This window comes from Hydra vulgaris, chromosome 07, assembly GCF_038396675.1.
Source record: "Hydra vulgaris chromosome 07, alternate assembly HydraT2T_AEP".
Classification (NCBI taxonomy): domain Eukaryota; kingdom Metazoa; phylum Cnidaria; class Hydrozoa; order Anthoathecata; family Hydridae; genus Hydra; species Hydra vulgaris.
In genome coordinates, this window is record NC_088926.1 from 31,920,419 (window position 1) to 31,936,688 (window position 16,270).

At 25.9% G+C, this 16,270-nt stretch overlaps 1 protein-coding gene across 1 annotated transcript; it reads right to left on the reverse strand.

Moving 5' to 3' along the window:
* Nucleotides 1–253: 253 nt before the first annotated feature.
* LOC101237283 (glyoxylate/hydroxypyruvate reductase A) lies at nucleotides 254–13,177 on the reverse strand. The gene is made up of 5 exons (XM_065801642.1): nucleotides 12,990–13,177; nucleotides 5,329–5,448; nucleotides 2,123–2,291; nucleotides 640–1,144; nucleotides 254–364 (listed from the first exon to the last, which is right to left on the reverse strand). The coding sequence occupies exons 1-5, from the start codon at nucleotides 13,138–13,140 to the stop codon at nucleotides 278–280; spliced, it is 1,032 nt and encodes a 343-aa protein (XP_065657714.1). The 5' UTR covers nucleotides 13,141–13,177; the 3' UTR covers nucleotides 254–277.
* Between the last annotated feature and the right edge of the window lie 3,093 nt (nucleotides 13,178–16,270).

Sequence of the window (16,270 nt, forward strand, 5' to 3'; positions counted from 1 at the left end):
AAAAATATAGGTATTAAATTATATAAAGTCTATTATAATTATAATTTGTAATTATAAAATCATACATATTAAGTTATATAAACTCTACAGTGTTATAAAAATATCTTTTATAAACAGGTATCAACAGTTACAAAAAATAAAATACAGTAAATAATATAACAAACTATATTGTTGTATTTTATTATTATTGTTTATTCTTAAATTATAAAATGTATTAACTTATATAAAAGTATTTTATTTTAAAAAACAAAAATTCAAATAAGTACATTTTATTATTTCAGTAACCCCTAACCCAGTCAACCAAATAATTTAAAGGTTTCCCTTCTTCATAAAGCTTTAAGTTTTGAATAAATACTTCAACCAACTAAAAAAAAAATTATAAAAATGTTTAAAAAACTTCACTTATGAAAAACAACAATGCAACTTGCTAATATATTTTATCGTATCAAACTTTTGTTATTGTGTTATTTAGTTTTTTTTCATTTTATGTTACTATTACTTGCAGTCATAAAATTGTAATAACAAACCAATTTTGAATTTAGACAAAGTAACAATTATATTAGTGTTATAAATAGTAATTAGTTATATATTTAAAAAAAATTATAAAAATAATGTATTTTAACAACAATAAAAAATTACTTCTCTTGCTAAAAAGCAACTAGCAACATGAGGAGTGATTGTGACATTTGGCGAATTCCAAAGCTTACTGTCAGATGACAATGGTTCTTTTTCAAAAACATCAAGCACAGCACTTTGAATCCATTTATTTTCTATTGCTTCAACAACATCTGCATCAGTCAAAACATTGCCTCGACCAACATTGATAAATACTGATTGACGCTTAGCACAATGTTTTAAAATTGAATTTGAGAGGATTCCAGTTGTGTGAGGTGTCTTAGGTAAAGTATTAACAACATAATCAGACTTTTCTAAGTAATTAACCAATGAAGAAGGAGTAAAAAGTTCATCAATGTTTTCATTTTCATTTTCTCTTTGATAAGATACCATACCATAAACAGTCATCCCAAAACCTTTGCAATGTTTTGCAATTTCTTTACCAATCTCTCCTGCTCCAAGAATTGAGACAGACAGCTGAGATAAAATACGATAAGGGGGGCTGTTTTCTAGTATCTTTGTTTGGCACCTAATATATGATAATATATGATAATACATGATAATACATGATAATATATAATAATATATGATAATATATGATATGGAAAAAATAGTTATAATTTGTATTTAAGCTTGTTGATGAATAAAACAATAGAAAATATGTAAACAAAAAAAGTGTTTTAAACAACAAAATTATAAACTATTATAATAATTGCATAACATTTAATAACAATTACAAACAGTACAGACAACAAATATTCATGAAATCTAAATTGATTAGATACACTAAAAGACTAAATATTCTAAACTGTGTGATCATTGATTCGAGCACTAAAACCTTTTCTATTAAAATCATTGATTGGCCATATTATTTGATTAGCCATTATTTTAATTGGCCATTTTGAGCACTTTTTCTATATCTATAAATAATATATTGTTATAAGATAAACCAATATATTTAGCTTAATACATTTTAAGAGGTCAAAATTATCAAATTTAACCAGTAATTAACCATCGATCACTTTATTTATGACTCTCAAACTATCTGATCTAATTAATCTCAAATTATCTGATCAAACGAACCCATCTACAATCAATACTGAAACACTAATCAACTCTCACAGAGCCGAAAACACCAGGGGGGCCATGGGGCACTGGCTTCACAACTTTTTTTCTAAAGGATTTTTTTTTTAAAGAAATTTCTAGATTAGAGAACTTTATTTTTACAACAAAATACTTTAAAACTAGTCTAAAATTCAAAACAATTTCAAACATTTATAACAAACCCTTTCTTCTAAAATTCTCAGCATTTCAGTATGCACAGTCTTACTAACTTTTCTTTATTTTTACTTTTTGCAAAAATTTAAAATAAGTTAACAACAATAATAAACAATAACCTAATAAGTAAATTATCATTTATTTACTTAAATTTTAAATATTTATATTATATATAACTTAATTATAACTGTTTAATATTTAATAATTTTTAATAAGGTTAAAAAAGTACCATATAGTTTTTTCTTGTTGTTCGTAAAGAAAATGAGTTTTTCTTTCAGTGTTTATAATATGAGCAATGACATACTCTGATAAATGTTGTTTCAATTTGCAACCAAATCGAGTATATTGAAACTTGGGAAGATAATCTTTGTTAAAGTATGGTGTTAAAACATCAACTCCTATTTAAACAACAATCAAAAAATTAATTTAAAAAAAGCCTTTTTAGACTTTAATCAATTTTATTTTTAAAAAACCTATCAATCAAATATAATTAATACAATAATAATTAATACAATAATAATTAATACAATAATAATTCATCAGATCATCAAATATAATTAATACAATAATATAATAACATCAAATATAACTAATACAATAATAATTCATCAGATCTGTAATTCTTAGCCTTGTTAGTGTTTCCGAGTTATAGAGTTGAGAGAAGATTGTAACCGCAACTAAAAGTAGCCTCCTATACTGTTGCGGCCTTCATGGCCTTGGGGAGGTAAATTGAAATTTAAAAAATAACAATGCTGACTATACATAATGATATAATCAAAATTATTTTAAACTGTTCAAGTTTGAGTTTTCAAAAACTATTTTTAGTGAAAACTAAACTTTAAAAACTAAACAAGAATATATAGTATTTAAGGAGAAAAAAGAAATGGAAGAAAGTTACAATTAGAAACATTTTGTATTGTACATTAAGGTATAAATAAACTTTTGTGTTGAAAACATTATAAATAGAAATTAGTTATTATTCATTCTTAATTTTATTTGTTTATGTGGGTTATACTCTTATTTCAAAATTGTGTATTTGAGTATAATTCATAGATTTTCAGATATTTAATAATAAAAAAACCTTTAAACTTTTTAAATTAAATTTTCTCAATTCCTTAAAGAGTACAAGTAAAAAATCAAATTTCTATGAATTTATGAATTTAACTGTAGTTTGTTCCTGTAGTTTGTTGTTAACTTGTTTAAGTTCAAGTAAAATGTTGCAGTAAATTGTATTATAAAATGTCGAAGTAATTGTACCAGTAATTTGATTCAGTAATATTTCAGTAATTTATTCCAGCTGTCAGATCAAGAGCAGCCTGGTACTGGCAACATACAATCCCAATCAAACTTCCAAATATTTTACTGCATTAAAAGACTTCTTTTTTCAGTGTTAGAAAAAGGCTAGCCTTTTTCTAACACTGAGAAAGGAAGCTTCTGTAAAAGTTGTTTCTTTCAACCACTATAATAAAGCAAAGTATAAATAGTGTTACAATTATATAAACATTGCTAAGGATGAAGCCATTGCATAGTTTATAATTCCTGGTGCCTAGTAATAATCACTTTGAGTTCCTTTTTCATGTTATAACTGTATAATGACTAGAGTAACCAAGAATATATAAAAAAATAAAACCCCAAAAATCTTTCTCTAGTGTATGTGGTCTTACAAACTTGTTTTCCAGAGGATCACAATCACTTATCTTTACTCCTTGCTTTGTGTCTCCTCTCTGACAAAAGATTGTGCTCAATTTCTCTTTATTCTCTTTTATTTGGTCACACATTCTTCTACACAATACTAAAAAAATCATTTCATTCTTCTCCTTTGTCAAATTTCTTTTATCACCTTAATTCATGCTTTTCTTAAGATTATCTTTTTTTTTTCATGATTTTTTTGTTCATGCGCTGATGCTTTCCTTCTCACTGGTAACAAATCCAACTTTGGTATCACCTCTTTGAACACGCTAACAGAGAAGCTTTTATTCCTTTATCATAGCTTCCATGTTAAGTCAGGTCAACTCTTTACCAAGGTTTTTTTCTTGATGTTTAACTGCATGTGCACAGCCCTTAAGTGTTTTATTACAAAAAGTAAACCTAATACTTGGATTGGTTAGATCTTTATAAGACTTCCAAGGATAAGCCTGAGCTATGTACAAAATATTTTATTCTAAAATTTATTTTCTTTTCTCTAAAAAAATTTTAACAAGTGTTAAAATTACTTGTCTGAATTTTTTTTTCCCTGTATATGGCCAAATCCATACAGGAGAAAAACAAAAACTTTTCAATTTAAAAGTAAGCATTTTTATACTAAAAATTATAAATATTTTTATTACAAAAACTTAGATTTAATAGATATTTAATAGATAAAACTTTTTATAAACAGTTTTTAACACTGCAAGCGATATTAATTGTAATTTTTTTTTAAACATCATCACTTCTACCAAGGCTGCAAGCAACCACTATTAGAGTTGGAAGTTACTGGAAGAAAAAAGATGTAGTTTATAAAGCAAGATGAAGGAAGTGAATACCAAAGAGCAGATGTTCAAAGAAAAAAAGAGATAAAGAATAAAATCCAGAGTAAGAAAGTGGCTAGCACAATAAAGAGATGCAACCTTAGCAGATGCTAATTTTGCAATTGATTTGATATGCGGTTTCCAAGAAAGATTAGAAGTTAATCCTAGTTGACGAATGGTAGATGACTCATTGAGTACATTACCGTTTATAAATATAAGAAGATCTAGATTGTTGGGATAACGATTAACTTAAAAAAATTAAGTTTTACTGAGTTAAAGTTCACCAACTACTGAAAGCCCTTTATTTATGCTTGTGTTCTGTTTAAATCTCTGATGCAGTGTGAACTCAGCCACTTTAAAACTATACAACCTCAACTTAAACACTCAACCTAATCTCTAGTATTTTGTTAGATTTTGTTTTTCCTAATCTATTTCTAAAATATCTTGTTTAATGTTTTAAAGTACTGTTTACAAGAAGTAACTTCTTTTAACTACTCCAGGTCAGGTTCAGGATCATCACAATCACTCGGCTACTGGTATTATGTAACCCAGTACTTCCATCCCCTGCTGCCTTGTAGGATTTGGTTTTATAAGCAAAGGCTAGGAGAAAAAAACTTCAACATAAAAATTCCCTGTTTTGGGACTCTTGGTTGAGTAAAGGCTAGAGATGGTGTCTCAATAAAAATACTTATTTTGAACAGATTTTAACTGCATTCAGCTAAAATTTCTTCTACCTTAAGGCTCTTGGTTGAGTAAAGACTAGAGATGGTGTCTCAATAAAAATACTCATCTTGGGCAGATTTCAATAGGAGAAACTTAAGTACTTTGAATACATTTTAAAATTATCTTTTCAATTTTATTTTAAAATCACCTATTTTTACGTCAATTTTATTAGCTAATTCTTATTAAAGCAACTAAAAAAACATACCACTCCATATTCCTTGCATCCATTTAACATTTTTCACGTCATTTATGATTGGAAGCATATCATAATGATCAACTATCAAAATTTCAAACTGTTCAACTTCTTTTAATAATGCATCATATTCTAATAAGTAAAATAAAAAACATAAAAAAAAATTGGTACATTATTAGGAAATAGTAACATTCCTAATTATGCTAAATTTGTACTCTAAATATAACAATTATATAATATTTATTTATAAATATTATATAATTGTTATATTTAGAGTACAATGCGCTCAAAATATTATAATATAATATTTTGAGCGCATATTTACGCACTTCAAACTGCCTAATTGACCATTCATTTTTCACTGAAGTACTGTTGAGATTAATGCAAGCATATTGGAGTTATTCTAACTTGTAGGACAACAACATAACTTTTGGGACACTGATTTCTTTTAACTTTAGAAAGAAAATATGTGTGTGTACTAAAAAAAAACTATGAAGTTTCTATTTACTTTATTTAATTTATTTTTGCTCAAAAAAAAATGTAAATAGAATGTAAATTGCGTTAAGAACATTATTGTATATTTTTCAAACTATTGCAACAACAACAACAATAAAAAAAAAGTATTGCAAATAATACATTAACAGCAAAATGTTTGATAGCATGTAAAGCAATGACAAATGCATCAGAGTCAGGACTCCAAATTACAACATTTTGGTGAGATGAAGCTGCATGATAACAGTGAGCCATTAATTGAGTATCTGCTTCTTCGTGGTCACTTTTAAAAGAGATTATTTCATATACTACCACATTATTTGCTGATAACATGAATTTATAACATTTATCTTCATTAGTTAAATAAACACTCTTATTAAGAAATAAAATGTATTCAATGAACTCCAATGAGTAAACAAAAAATTTATTAACTCTTCTTTATTTTTGCTATTTGAAAGGAACTTCTTTAATTGACGAGGTATACGCTGTAGTTTATTTAATATACGGATAATCAAAGTTCCATGAGTAATTCTTTTTACTCATTCTATATTTTTAATACTATGATTAAAATACCTATCTGAAACAAAGCCGACATGCTGACACCTAAACACATGCTGAAACCCATAACAGCTGGACAGATTAATTTATTTTATTATATACTCAGCTAACTCACCAAATGTTTTGACTCTAACTTACAGTGTCTGTAACAGTGCCATCGCATCCACTAGTTAAGCTCCACTTTCAACAATTGGCAACACCAGTGAATCTTTAACAGGCTCTTAAAAAAATCTTAACAAAAAACTTTTTGTTGCTTTTACTAAAGTTCCATCTACAATGGCAAAAGGGATGAGGTTGTAGAGGATACTTCCTTTATGTCAATATCTTTGCTTTTTTCCAGCAAGATTAACTTAGCAAACAAATTTGTGGTGTTCTTTATTTCTGCCCTTTCCCCTTTTATATTTTTAGTATGCACTTTATTGTGCATGTTGGAAAATGTATGCAACATTGTTTTTTTAATTGGAGAAAATATGCCTGGCTCTTTGCAATAGGGATGTCAAACCCAATTATTTGTTATTTGGGTATTTGGTGTTTTTAGCACTATTTGGGGTCACCCAAACATTTGTATTTTTACCCAAATATTTGTATACAAATAGTGCAAAAATTTTTAATTTATTTTTCAGCATTTTTTTAAAAAACATAATTGTCATATTTAAAAAAATCTAATTTGTTACGAAACCTTTTCTTTCAATTTCCAAGTTATGCAATTTCCGTGAATTTTATATCATAATTAATTTACTACTACTGAAATTTTTTAAAATTTATCTTTGTTTAATTGTGAATTTAATCAAGTAACTATTAAAATTATACAAAGAAGTATTATAAATACTACTATCAGGTATGAGTCTCATGCTTTTTTAGGTTACGTTGACTAAACTAAAATTTTGAAGTGTGGAAACATTTTGTAAAAATTAGTAAAAATAAGGCAAAATGTCAAGTTGGCAACTGTAATGAAGTTTGTACAATTGTTAATTATTGAACAACAAATTTGATGAATCATTTAAAATTGAAACATGGTATGGATATATCTCTTGAAAGAAAGAATACATCAGAATCAATAGAAGGTCCAAGTAATCAAAAAATTCAACTTTGAAAAATTGAAAATTGCTCGCTTTAAAAAAAATGTCCAAGAAACAACAGGAAAAGAGTTAACTCTATTAATTGACTGCAAGACAAGATGGAATAGTGTACTTCCTATGTTGCAGAGATTTTATGAACTGAAAGAAATTGTCAAATCTACAATAATTGAATTTGAAGGTTCATATGATGATAGCATTGAAACTAAAGTTAAAGACATAACAGATTGTTTGATTCCTGTTGAAGAAGTTATTAAAAAAATTAAGCTCTAAATGCTGCAATTTGATGGTGGCAGAAGGATCATTTATCTATTTATTTAACACACTCAACGCACAGGAAAGTGAAACTTCGCAAAAAATGCTCGAAAATTTAAAAGCTCTAATTGATTCACGAAGAAATGTCGATTTAATATCAACATTGATTTTTCTTCACACTAGTGATTATCCAAAGGAAAATAATTATTTTAAATATTCGTCAAAACTAACTATTAGAAAAGAAATTAAGGAACTCAATACAAGACTATTTGCAGAATCATTGTTAGAAGAAAATGATGATGAAAATAATTCAAATACAACATCCAAGCTTGATGACACGATCAACTACTTTGTAAACCATCAGAAAACAGTCAAATCTTCGATCAAAAATGAAATTAAGGCATTTGAAGGAACAAAAGAACGTACAGATAAACTTCAGATGATCATGATGCCTTATTAACTGTGCAAGCAACATCAACAGACGTTGAAAGAGTCTTTTCTGTAGCTGGAAACTTCAAGACTAAACTTTGTAATAGAATTAAAGAAGAAAAATTGAATATGCTTGTATATTTAAAATATCACTTCTTAAATAAAAGCTAAAATTTGAATTGAAATCAATTGATTTCAATTCAATTATTTTCTTACATTTTGCTATTTGGTATTTGTACAAATATTTGGGGGTTCACTATTTGGAGTTTTTATTATTTGTACAAATATTGAAAACCCAAATATTTGGCATCCCTACTTTGCAAAGAATATTTTTGTTAATAAAACTCTCAGCTTTTTGTTTTCCTATTTCCCAAAGACAAAGTATATCTCTTTAAGTATTTTCTGTGGCAACTTGCCCACTTGCCACAGAAAACACTTGCCCACTTGAATTGATGTAACATCCTTTTCATCCTTTTTAATTCTTGAATCATTCAAGTCTTTTCTACAACTAAATATCATGTTTAAAAATATAATTTTAAAACATTCTTTAAAAAAAAATTAAAAAACCTATTTAAAAACCTAGATTATAAAACTTTTCAAAATTTTAGAATGTAAAATTATATCCATTTGATCAATTATGTATTTTCATTAATAAAAAAAGGAATGTTACTACAACTATGTTTATCGTGTTAATGAAGATACTTCTGCAAATTCCTCAGCTGCTTTATTTAACAAAGCTCTCCCCACTTGGGTTAACACCCATCTTTTAACAGCTCCTGGCTTATGTGTCATACCTACAATTCCACCTATAACTTTACTACTCCTGTTAAAAGTTTGTTCTATAGTTTGGTCATATGCAATATCTGCAAAGCCATATGATGCCTGTTTTTTAACCATCCAGTTTTCTCTCATTTCACCACAAATATCTGTCAAGCATAAAAAAGGAAATTATTCTAGGTTGATTACTATAAAATCAAACATATAAGATAATTCAAGTGATTCTATAATGTTTTTTAAAAACACAAAAGATAATTATCTTGTAAGTAAACTGTATATTGTTATAAAACAAATTGTTTTACTTAATCTAAACACTTCAACACAAAAAAAAATAGGCAATACCTAACTGATAGCAAGATGCATATCTGCTGTAGTTGATACAACCTGTAAAAAAAAACTCAACATAGAGTTAAATGTAGATAGATGCAGATGTAAATTTCCAGTACAAACTGCTCTTAAATGAAACAGCATTAATTGCATCATTTCTAAGTAGACACTCCAGAAAAAAAACAACTGGGACTTTGTACATTGGTGATTAACGTAAGTCTGATAACTTATAATAATATCTTGGAACAATGGACTTTAATATTGTCATCAAAGACCGGATCTTCATAACACGCTTTCATACCACAAATAAAATTTAAAATGTCAACTTCTTCTTTTCTGGTCTTTGAAGCAAGAAACAACTGAAACCTCAGATGACTAAGTGCTTCATACATCAATTTACGAGCTCTAACACCACAATTATAATGTTTGCCAAATATCACTCCAATTATGGAGTATTATTTAACCACCAAGAGTTTCTTCTATGAAATCTGCATTATCATATGCAAGAGTAGTAAAGATATTTTGTTGAATATTTTTTGGTACAACCGAATATTCGCAATTAGAGTTTAGTTGCAATTGCACTTTCAAACCCCCTCAAAGTCATTGAAGAACAGCAATGTTCAAAGTTATTTAAAATTCTTACAAGTTTACAGGAAACAGACATTTGCTTGATAGCAGTAGCTAATGCTAAAGATTTATATGTTATTGTTTTACCTTTTGAAAAAATAAACAATAAATCTTGTGCAATAGATAGAACTTTCAACTTTAGCCTGAACTCTATTTTGACATCATTCTTGTAATTAACTTCATCTGTATAACCAAGAATTATTAACAGAAAATTAAAAAGAGTAGGTGGAATTCGACTTTCAATATTTGCAAGACTAAAAATTAAGCTGGTGGTGGTCAACCAATTATAATCGCAGTTCCACATCTAAGGGTTTCTGTAATTTTCATACAAACTTGATGAAAGGCAGAATGACTAACATTAAATAAATTGTTTTTTTGTTCACTTTCAGTTTCATTATTTTCTGAAAGACCTGACTCTTGTGAATTTTGAGAATCAAGCTCATTATTTTCTGAAAGATCTAATTCATGTGAATTTTGAGAACCAAGCTCATCAATTTCTTTATTTAAAACAACTGCACCTATATCCTCATAAAAAACAAATTCACTTTGACTGAGATAAAACGGCTGATAAAATACCAAATCAAGATAACAATTTATTAATCTTATTTTATAAAATACCAAATCAAGATAACAATTTATTAATCTTATTTTATAAAATACCAAATCAGATAACAATTTATTAATCTTATTTTATAAAATACCAAATTAAGATAACAATTTATTAATCTTATTTTATAAAATACCAAATCAAGATAACAATTTATTAATCTTATTTTATAAAATACCAAATCAGGATAACAATTTATTAATCTTATTTTATAAAATACCAAATCAAGACAACAATTTATTAATCTTATTTTATAAAATACCAAATCAAGATAACAATTTCTTATTTTTTAAGCGACAGCTTTTATAATTGCTAACATCTGAATTTTTTACTCTTTTAACAATTTTTTAATAAAATATTCAGTAAGATAACCAAGGCAATAAATTTTTTTAATTTGATGAGTTTAGTGTCAATAACTTGTCTACAAAATGATTCAAAGAACAACTTATACATTAAGTTGCTGGTAGATGTCTCTGACGGTGGTATTAAAGATTTATAAAGTTTTGTATATTCATTGTAACATGTTTTATGATACCTCACCATAACAGCAACGCAATCCTTGTCTTTAATGTGTAACAAAATACTTTCATCATCCTTATCTTCAGCTGCTTAATGCAATAAACCACTATAAAAAGTTTGACATAAACTAGGTTTTTTTTTGTTGTGAAAATCTGTATAATAAAGATTTTTTTTTTTACAAATAATACAAAGTGGCTGCAAAACTGAAGAATTTGTTGAAGTACTAACTGATGACAATCGAGAAGATTTTATTTTATTTTCTATTTTAAAACTTCAGATATATTATTCAATTTTTTTTTCTGGCTTATTCAATTTTAGATATGTCTGTGAAATACTTGTACCATTTTAGATGGTATACCAACTGAGAGTTGGTATAACCACTAGGGTGGTGCTAAAAACAATTTTTTTGAAAAAAATCTGCTCCCACCCTTTAAATGTGTTCTATATAATACAAAAACACTAGGTTTAAAATTTTGTTGAATAAAAAATATTTTTAGAGGTCCCCCAAAACCCTTTAATATTTAACGGGTCCCTAATATTTAAAAAAAAAAGTTTCTCGAAAATAGGTCAACCTGGTACTCAAATGAAGCGAAATTATATAAAAATTTCAAAAATAACATTCATTTTGAAATAATATAGTTATTTTAGGTTTTACTACGTAAAAATCTTGTTTTTTAGCAAAAATGAAATAAGTGAATTTTTCATGATAATTGTGATAAATAAGTTTAAGTTTCAAATTTATTTTTCAAAATGAATATTATTTTTGAAATTTTTATATAATTGCGCTTCATTTAAGTACCAGGTTGACCTATTTTTGAGAAACTTTTTTTTTGAAAATATTAGGGACCCGTTAAATATTAAAGGGTCTTGGGGGACCTCTATAAATATTTTTTTTTTCAAAAAAAATTTAAACCTAGTGTTTTTGTATTATATAGAACACATTTAAGGGGTGGGAGCAGATTTTTTTCAAAAAAGTTGTTTTTAGGGCCACCCTAATAACCACTAAAATGTTATATCAAAATTTTCAGGGTAACTTGCAACTTTATGTACTACCCGTAGCTTGTGAATTTTTGTCACTTATCATAAGCCATTCATTTCATGATAAAATAAACTTTTCATAAGTTAAATTAGTAAAATTTCTTGATTGTTCAACTTCACAATTCAAAAAATGAATAAGACATGAGAGTTTGCAAGAATCCGCCGCGGCCATGTTTTATTTAGTTTTGATTATTAAGAAGACAAGTAATTTGTTGTATGCATTTATTTGAAATGAGAAAATTTTTGAATTAAGTCTCTTATTTTTTTTAAATTTCTGAAAATATTGAAAGAAAAAAATGATTTTTTACAAAAAATTTAAAAATATTTTTACAGGTGAATTTTTTTACTGAGAAAAAAAGTTGGGCTATGCTTTGGTTTATTATATAAACTGTTATTTGCTAGCTGCTCATCAAAATTAAAATTTTTTTATAAACTCTGCACTTAATAATACATTATTTTTATAGTTGGCAATTTTTTTTTTAAAGCCCTAATTTGCCTAATTTGGGTTCCAATATATTTTTAAAGTACAACAAATTTAGTTGTTGTTGTTTAGCTGAAAAAAACACTTTAACATTTCATCCCCTCAGTATTATCTTGTTTTATCTACAAATGTAATAAATAAAATGTTTCATCTAATGTATAAAATAAATACAAAAAAATATATATGCAAATAAATACTATGTTCTACCTAATATAATATATTATATTATATTACATAAAACATTGTATTTATTTAAATATAATTTTTTTTTGTATTAATTTTATATATTAGATAGAACATTTTATTTATTACATTTGTAGATAAAACAAGATAATACTGAGGGGACGATTTGTTTTAATTCCACAGTGGCATTATCCACACAGTTGTATTTAATTTCTAAAGTGACATTTAGTTAAAAATTGAAAAAAACATAAAGATAGACAAAAGCATTACAAACGACATTACAAAATCAACAGTAAAATAATACCTTCAGAGCTAATATTGTCCACAGGAATCGCAGTACTATTGCCAAACCCTTTGTGATATATTTGATGAACTTTATAATTTGGAAGACATTCTTTAACTGTTTCAAAAATTTTATAAATTGGGTGAGCAAGAACAGCAATTGATTTTTCCATTCTTAAAAAGTGATAAATGATATTAAAAAAAATAATTAGTTATTTAATTAATTTAAAATATACTATAAATGAATACATTTGCTGCATTTCAAAGAAAATTAAGAAAAAATTAGGATAAAAGATATGAGGTCTTGTTTACTGTTTACAATTTAAGACCCATGAATGACTATGATATATTTAATGTTGTTTAACAACAAAAGACACTATTAGTTTTGTAAACTGAACATTAACTTAATGGCATCAAATATTTTACAACAGCTTAGGCTGCATCAGTAACATTCGTATGTAAACTATTTTTAATCTCTACTTTTAGGATTACTAGGAAGTTTCTTAAGAACTGTACTTGATACACAAACTCGATATTGTGAGATATTTAAAATGTCAAAAAATTAATTGCATTCAATTGTTACTTTTTATAATATCAATTTACTAAAGACAGATGACAAAATACAAAACTATTTTATTGCAATAAAAAAAATTGAGAAAAACAAATTTGTCAATACTGCTACAGGTTGCTTTACCTAAACTAAAAGATTATTTCATACTTCAAAAAAGTAAAAATTAAAATTTTTAAGTTAAAATTTTTTGAAATTGTAATTTAAAAAATCTAAATTAAGTAAAATATTTAAAAATAAAATATTTAAAATAAAGTAAACAAATTACATAGGTTATTCATAAAACACGTATATGTATGTATGTATGTATGTATATATGTATGATTTTAAGTATCAAATCACTATTATATTATATAACTTAGATATGAGTTTATGAAGGAAAAAAAATATATATTTTTGTAAGTTTTATCTATTTGTTAATAAGTTTTTTCTTAATATAAAAGTGTTGACAAATTTACTTTATTTATTCTAACACTTATTGTATAAATGGCAACTTATTGTATAAATAACAATCATATTATTATTAAAATATTTAATAAACATTCTAAATACAGTATCTTATTAATTTACAAGACATTGATCAAGTTCAAAGCAGTAAATACAATTGTTACTTCTTTAATTATTTACTTCTAATTGTTATTTTTTAATTATTTCCTTTTTCATTTTTCATTATTAAATTAAAACCTCTTTTATATTGGGTTTAATATATATTACTATTACCAGCCCTCTAAATAAATTTCAGCATTCAGCAATGCTGACTTAAAAATGTCTGAGGTTATCAAATTTTTGTCAACCTGCACAGTGGGCCAAACAGTGGACATTGCTCAAAAATCAATGTTACCAAAATAAATTTAAGTTAATTGTTATTGAAAGCCAAAGAAGTTTCCAGTTCATTAAAAAAAAATTAATTCAAAAGCATGATTTGTTCAGGTAATATACTAGTTTGAATAATGCAAAATCATTGTAAAAGATATATAATAGGTATAAATGATACATAAAAGTTATTTTTGGCATTATATAAGAAAAAATGTCGCTATATAAGCAGTGCTAATATGATAATTGTATGTAAAAACAATCTTAGGCTGCAGTTTATGGAAATGTGAATGTTAACATCATAGATTATAGCACAAATTTTTTTTATATATTATATCTAATGAAACAGCTGAAATTTAGTGTTTTTTAACTAATTTTTTTTAACTTATGTCTAGAAATTTATAAAAGGATTAAGACCAATTTTTGACCAACACCTCCACCCCCAGCCCAGCACTCTTTTTATGAAACCTTTTTTTTGACCAACTTTAATCTAGTTAGTACAAACATTATTAAAAAAAAATATTGCAGCATTGAAATTTGTTTTAAAGTAAACGAATTGCAAGAGTTAAAATCAAAACTGAGGGCTTTATGGTGTATATAGTAATAATATAATAGTTTTACTTATCACGTAAACTTGTTTATATTTTGAATTATATTATTTTAAGTTTGAATCATTTTGTTTAAAAAGTTATTAGATAATGAATGGAAAAAAATATTTATATCTTTAGTTTAATAAAATAAAGCTCACTGAACTTGACTTATTTGAAATTTTCATTGGCGAGTAAAATAAACAACTAAAAAATATTTCTGCAAATATAACAGGTTATATACTGGTAATTGCTAAGGCACTTGGCTCCGATAAATTGACATTTGCACAAAAAACAATAGTTCAGAATAGCTGGCCAAGATCTGCATCTGTAGAAAAACAATAAATTTACCTGGACCATGGATCAGTATAACACATTAACTTCACAAACTGATTAGTCATTCTTGGGAGCTAATTTTGAAAAAAGAGGAAAGTGGTTTGGGAAATCTTTATGATTCAGGGTTAAAAGGTAATAACAAAATATTAAGATTGATACATACTAGACTCTTAAGAAAAAACTCTCAAAAACTGTCAATTTAACAGACACCATTAACTGAATGTGGATATTTTTTTTGACAAGAGATACAAGTCAAAATCATTCTGCAAATTTTGGTATGAATGAGGACATTCTGATAAATATTCTCATAAACAAAATATCTCCTATAACATTGTATCTGAAGATGACACATATTTTAAAATGTTAACATATGAATAAATTACGTATTTTAGCACTTCTTTTGATAATTTTTATTGTTTTTGTCATTGATGTACCTATATTATCTTTGTATTACAAAATATACATAAATATTTATAAACATTTATACATATTTTTGTAAAAACCTATAAGAAAGCAAACTTTATGAAATTTTCAATATTTTTTTCTTTTAAACTATGACCTAAATATCCTGCAGCAAAATTACTTTTTAGTTTTTCCAACATAAAAATCTTTCCAAAAAGTCTTTAATCAATCCCTTATAGCGTGGAAAATAAGAAATCAAAGGTGAGGGGTCAAACTGACCGGCTAATACGTAAAATTGACGGTCAATTGTTTTTTTTGGGGGTCAAAATTTTAATTTTTTTTTTTGGTTTAAATTTTCATCGTAGTAATTATTCGGCATGACGAAACTTTGTAAATAAAAAAATAATTTGATACTTTAAAATGAACGAACTCGTATTTCTTTTTTATTTGTAATCTATTTTTTTAAAAAAAAGAAAAAAAACATTTTTATATTATATCAAAATAATTTAAACTGAATACTTAATCAAGTATCGTTTTATGTAATACTACTATAATAATTGCCTAAGTTATAAAAAACAACTTTCTTTTTTCTGGAGT

Coding starts and splice junctions, on each gene's coding strand:
- LOC101237283 (XM_065801642.1), bottom strand. CDS start 13,140: ATGGAAAAATCAATTGCTGTTCTTGCTCACCCAATTTATAAAATTTTT. Junction 5,449..12,989: donor GGACAATATTAGCTCTGAAG/GTATTATTTTAC, acceptor TTTACTTATTAG/AATATGATGCATTATTAAAA. Junction 1,145..2,122: donor CAACAAGAAAAAACTATATG/GTACTTTTTTAA, acceptor ATCATATATTAG/GTGCCAAACAAAGATACTAG.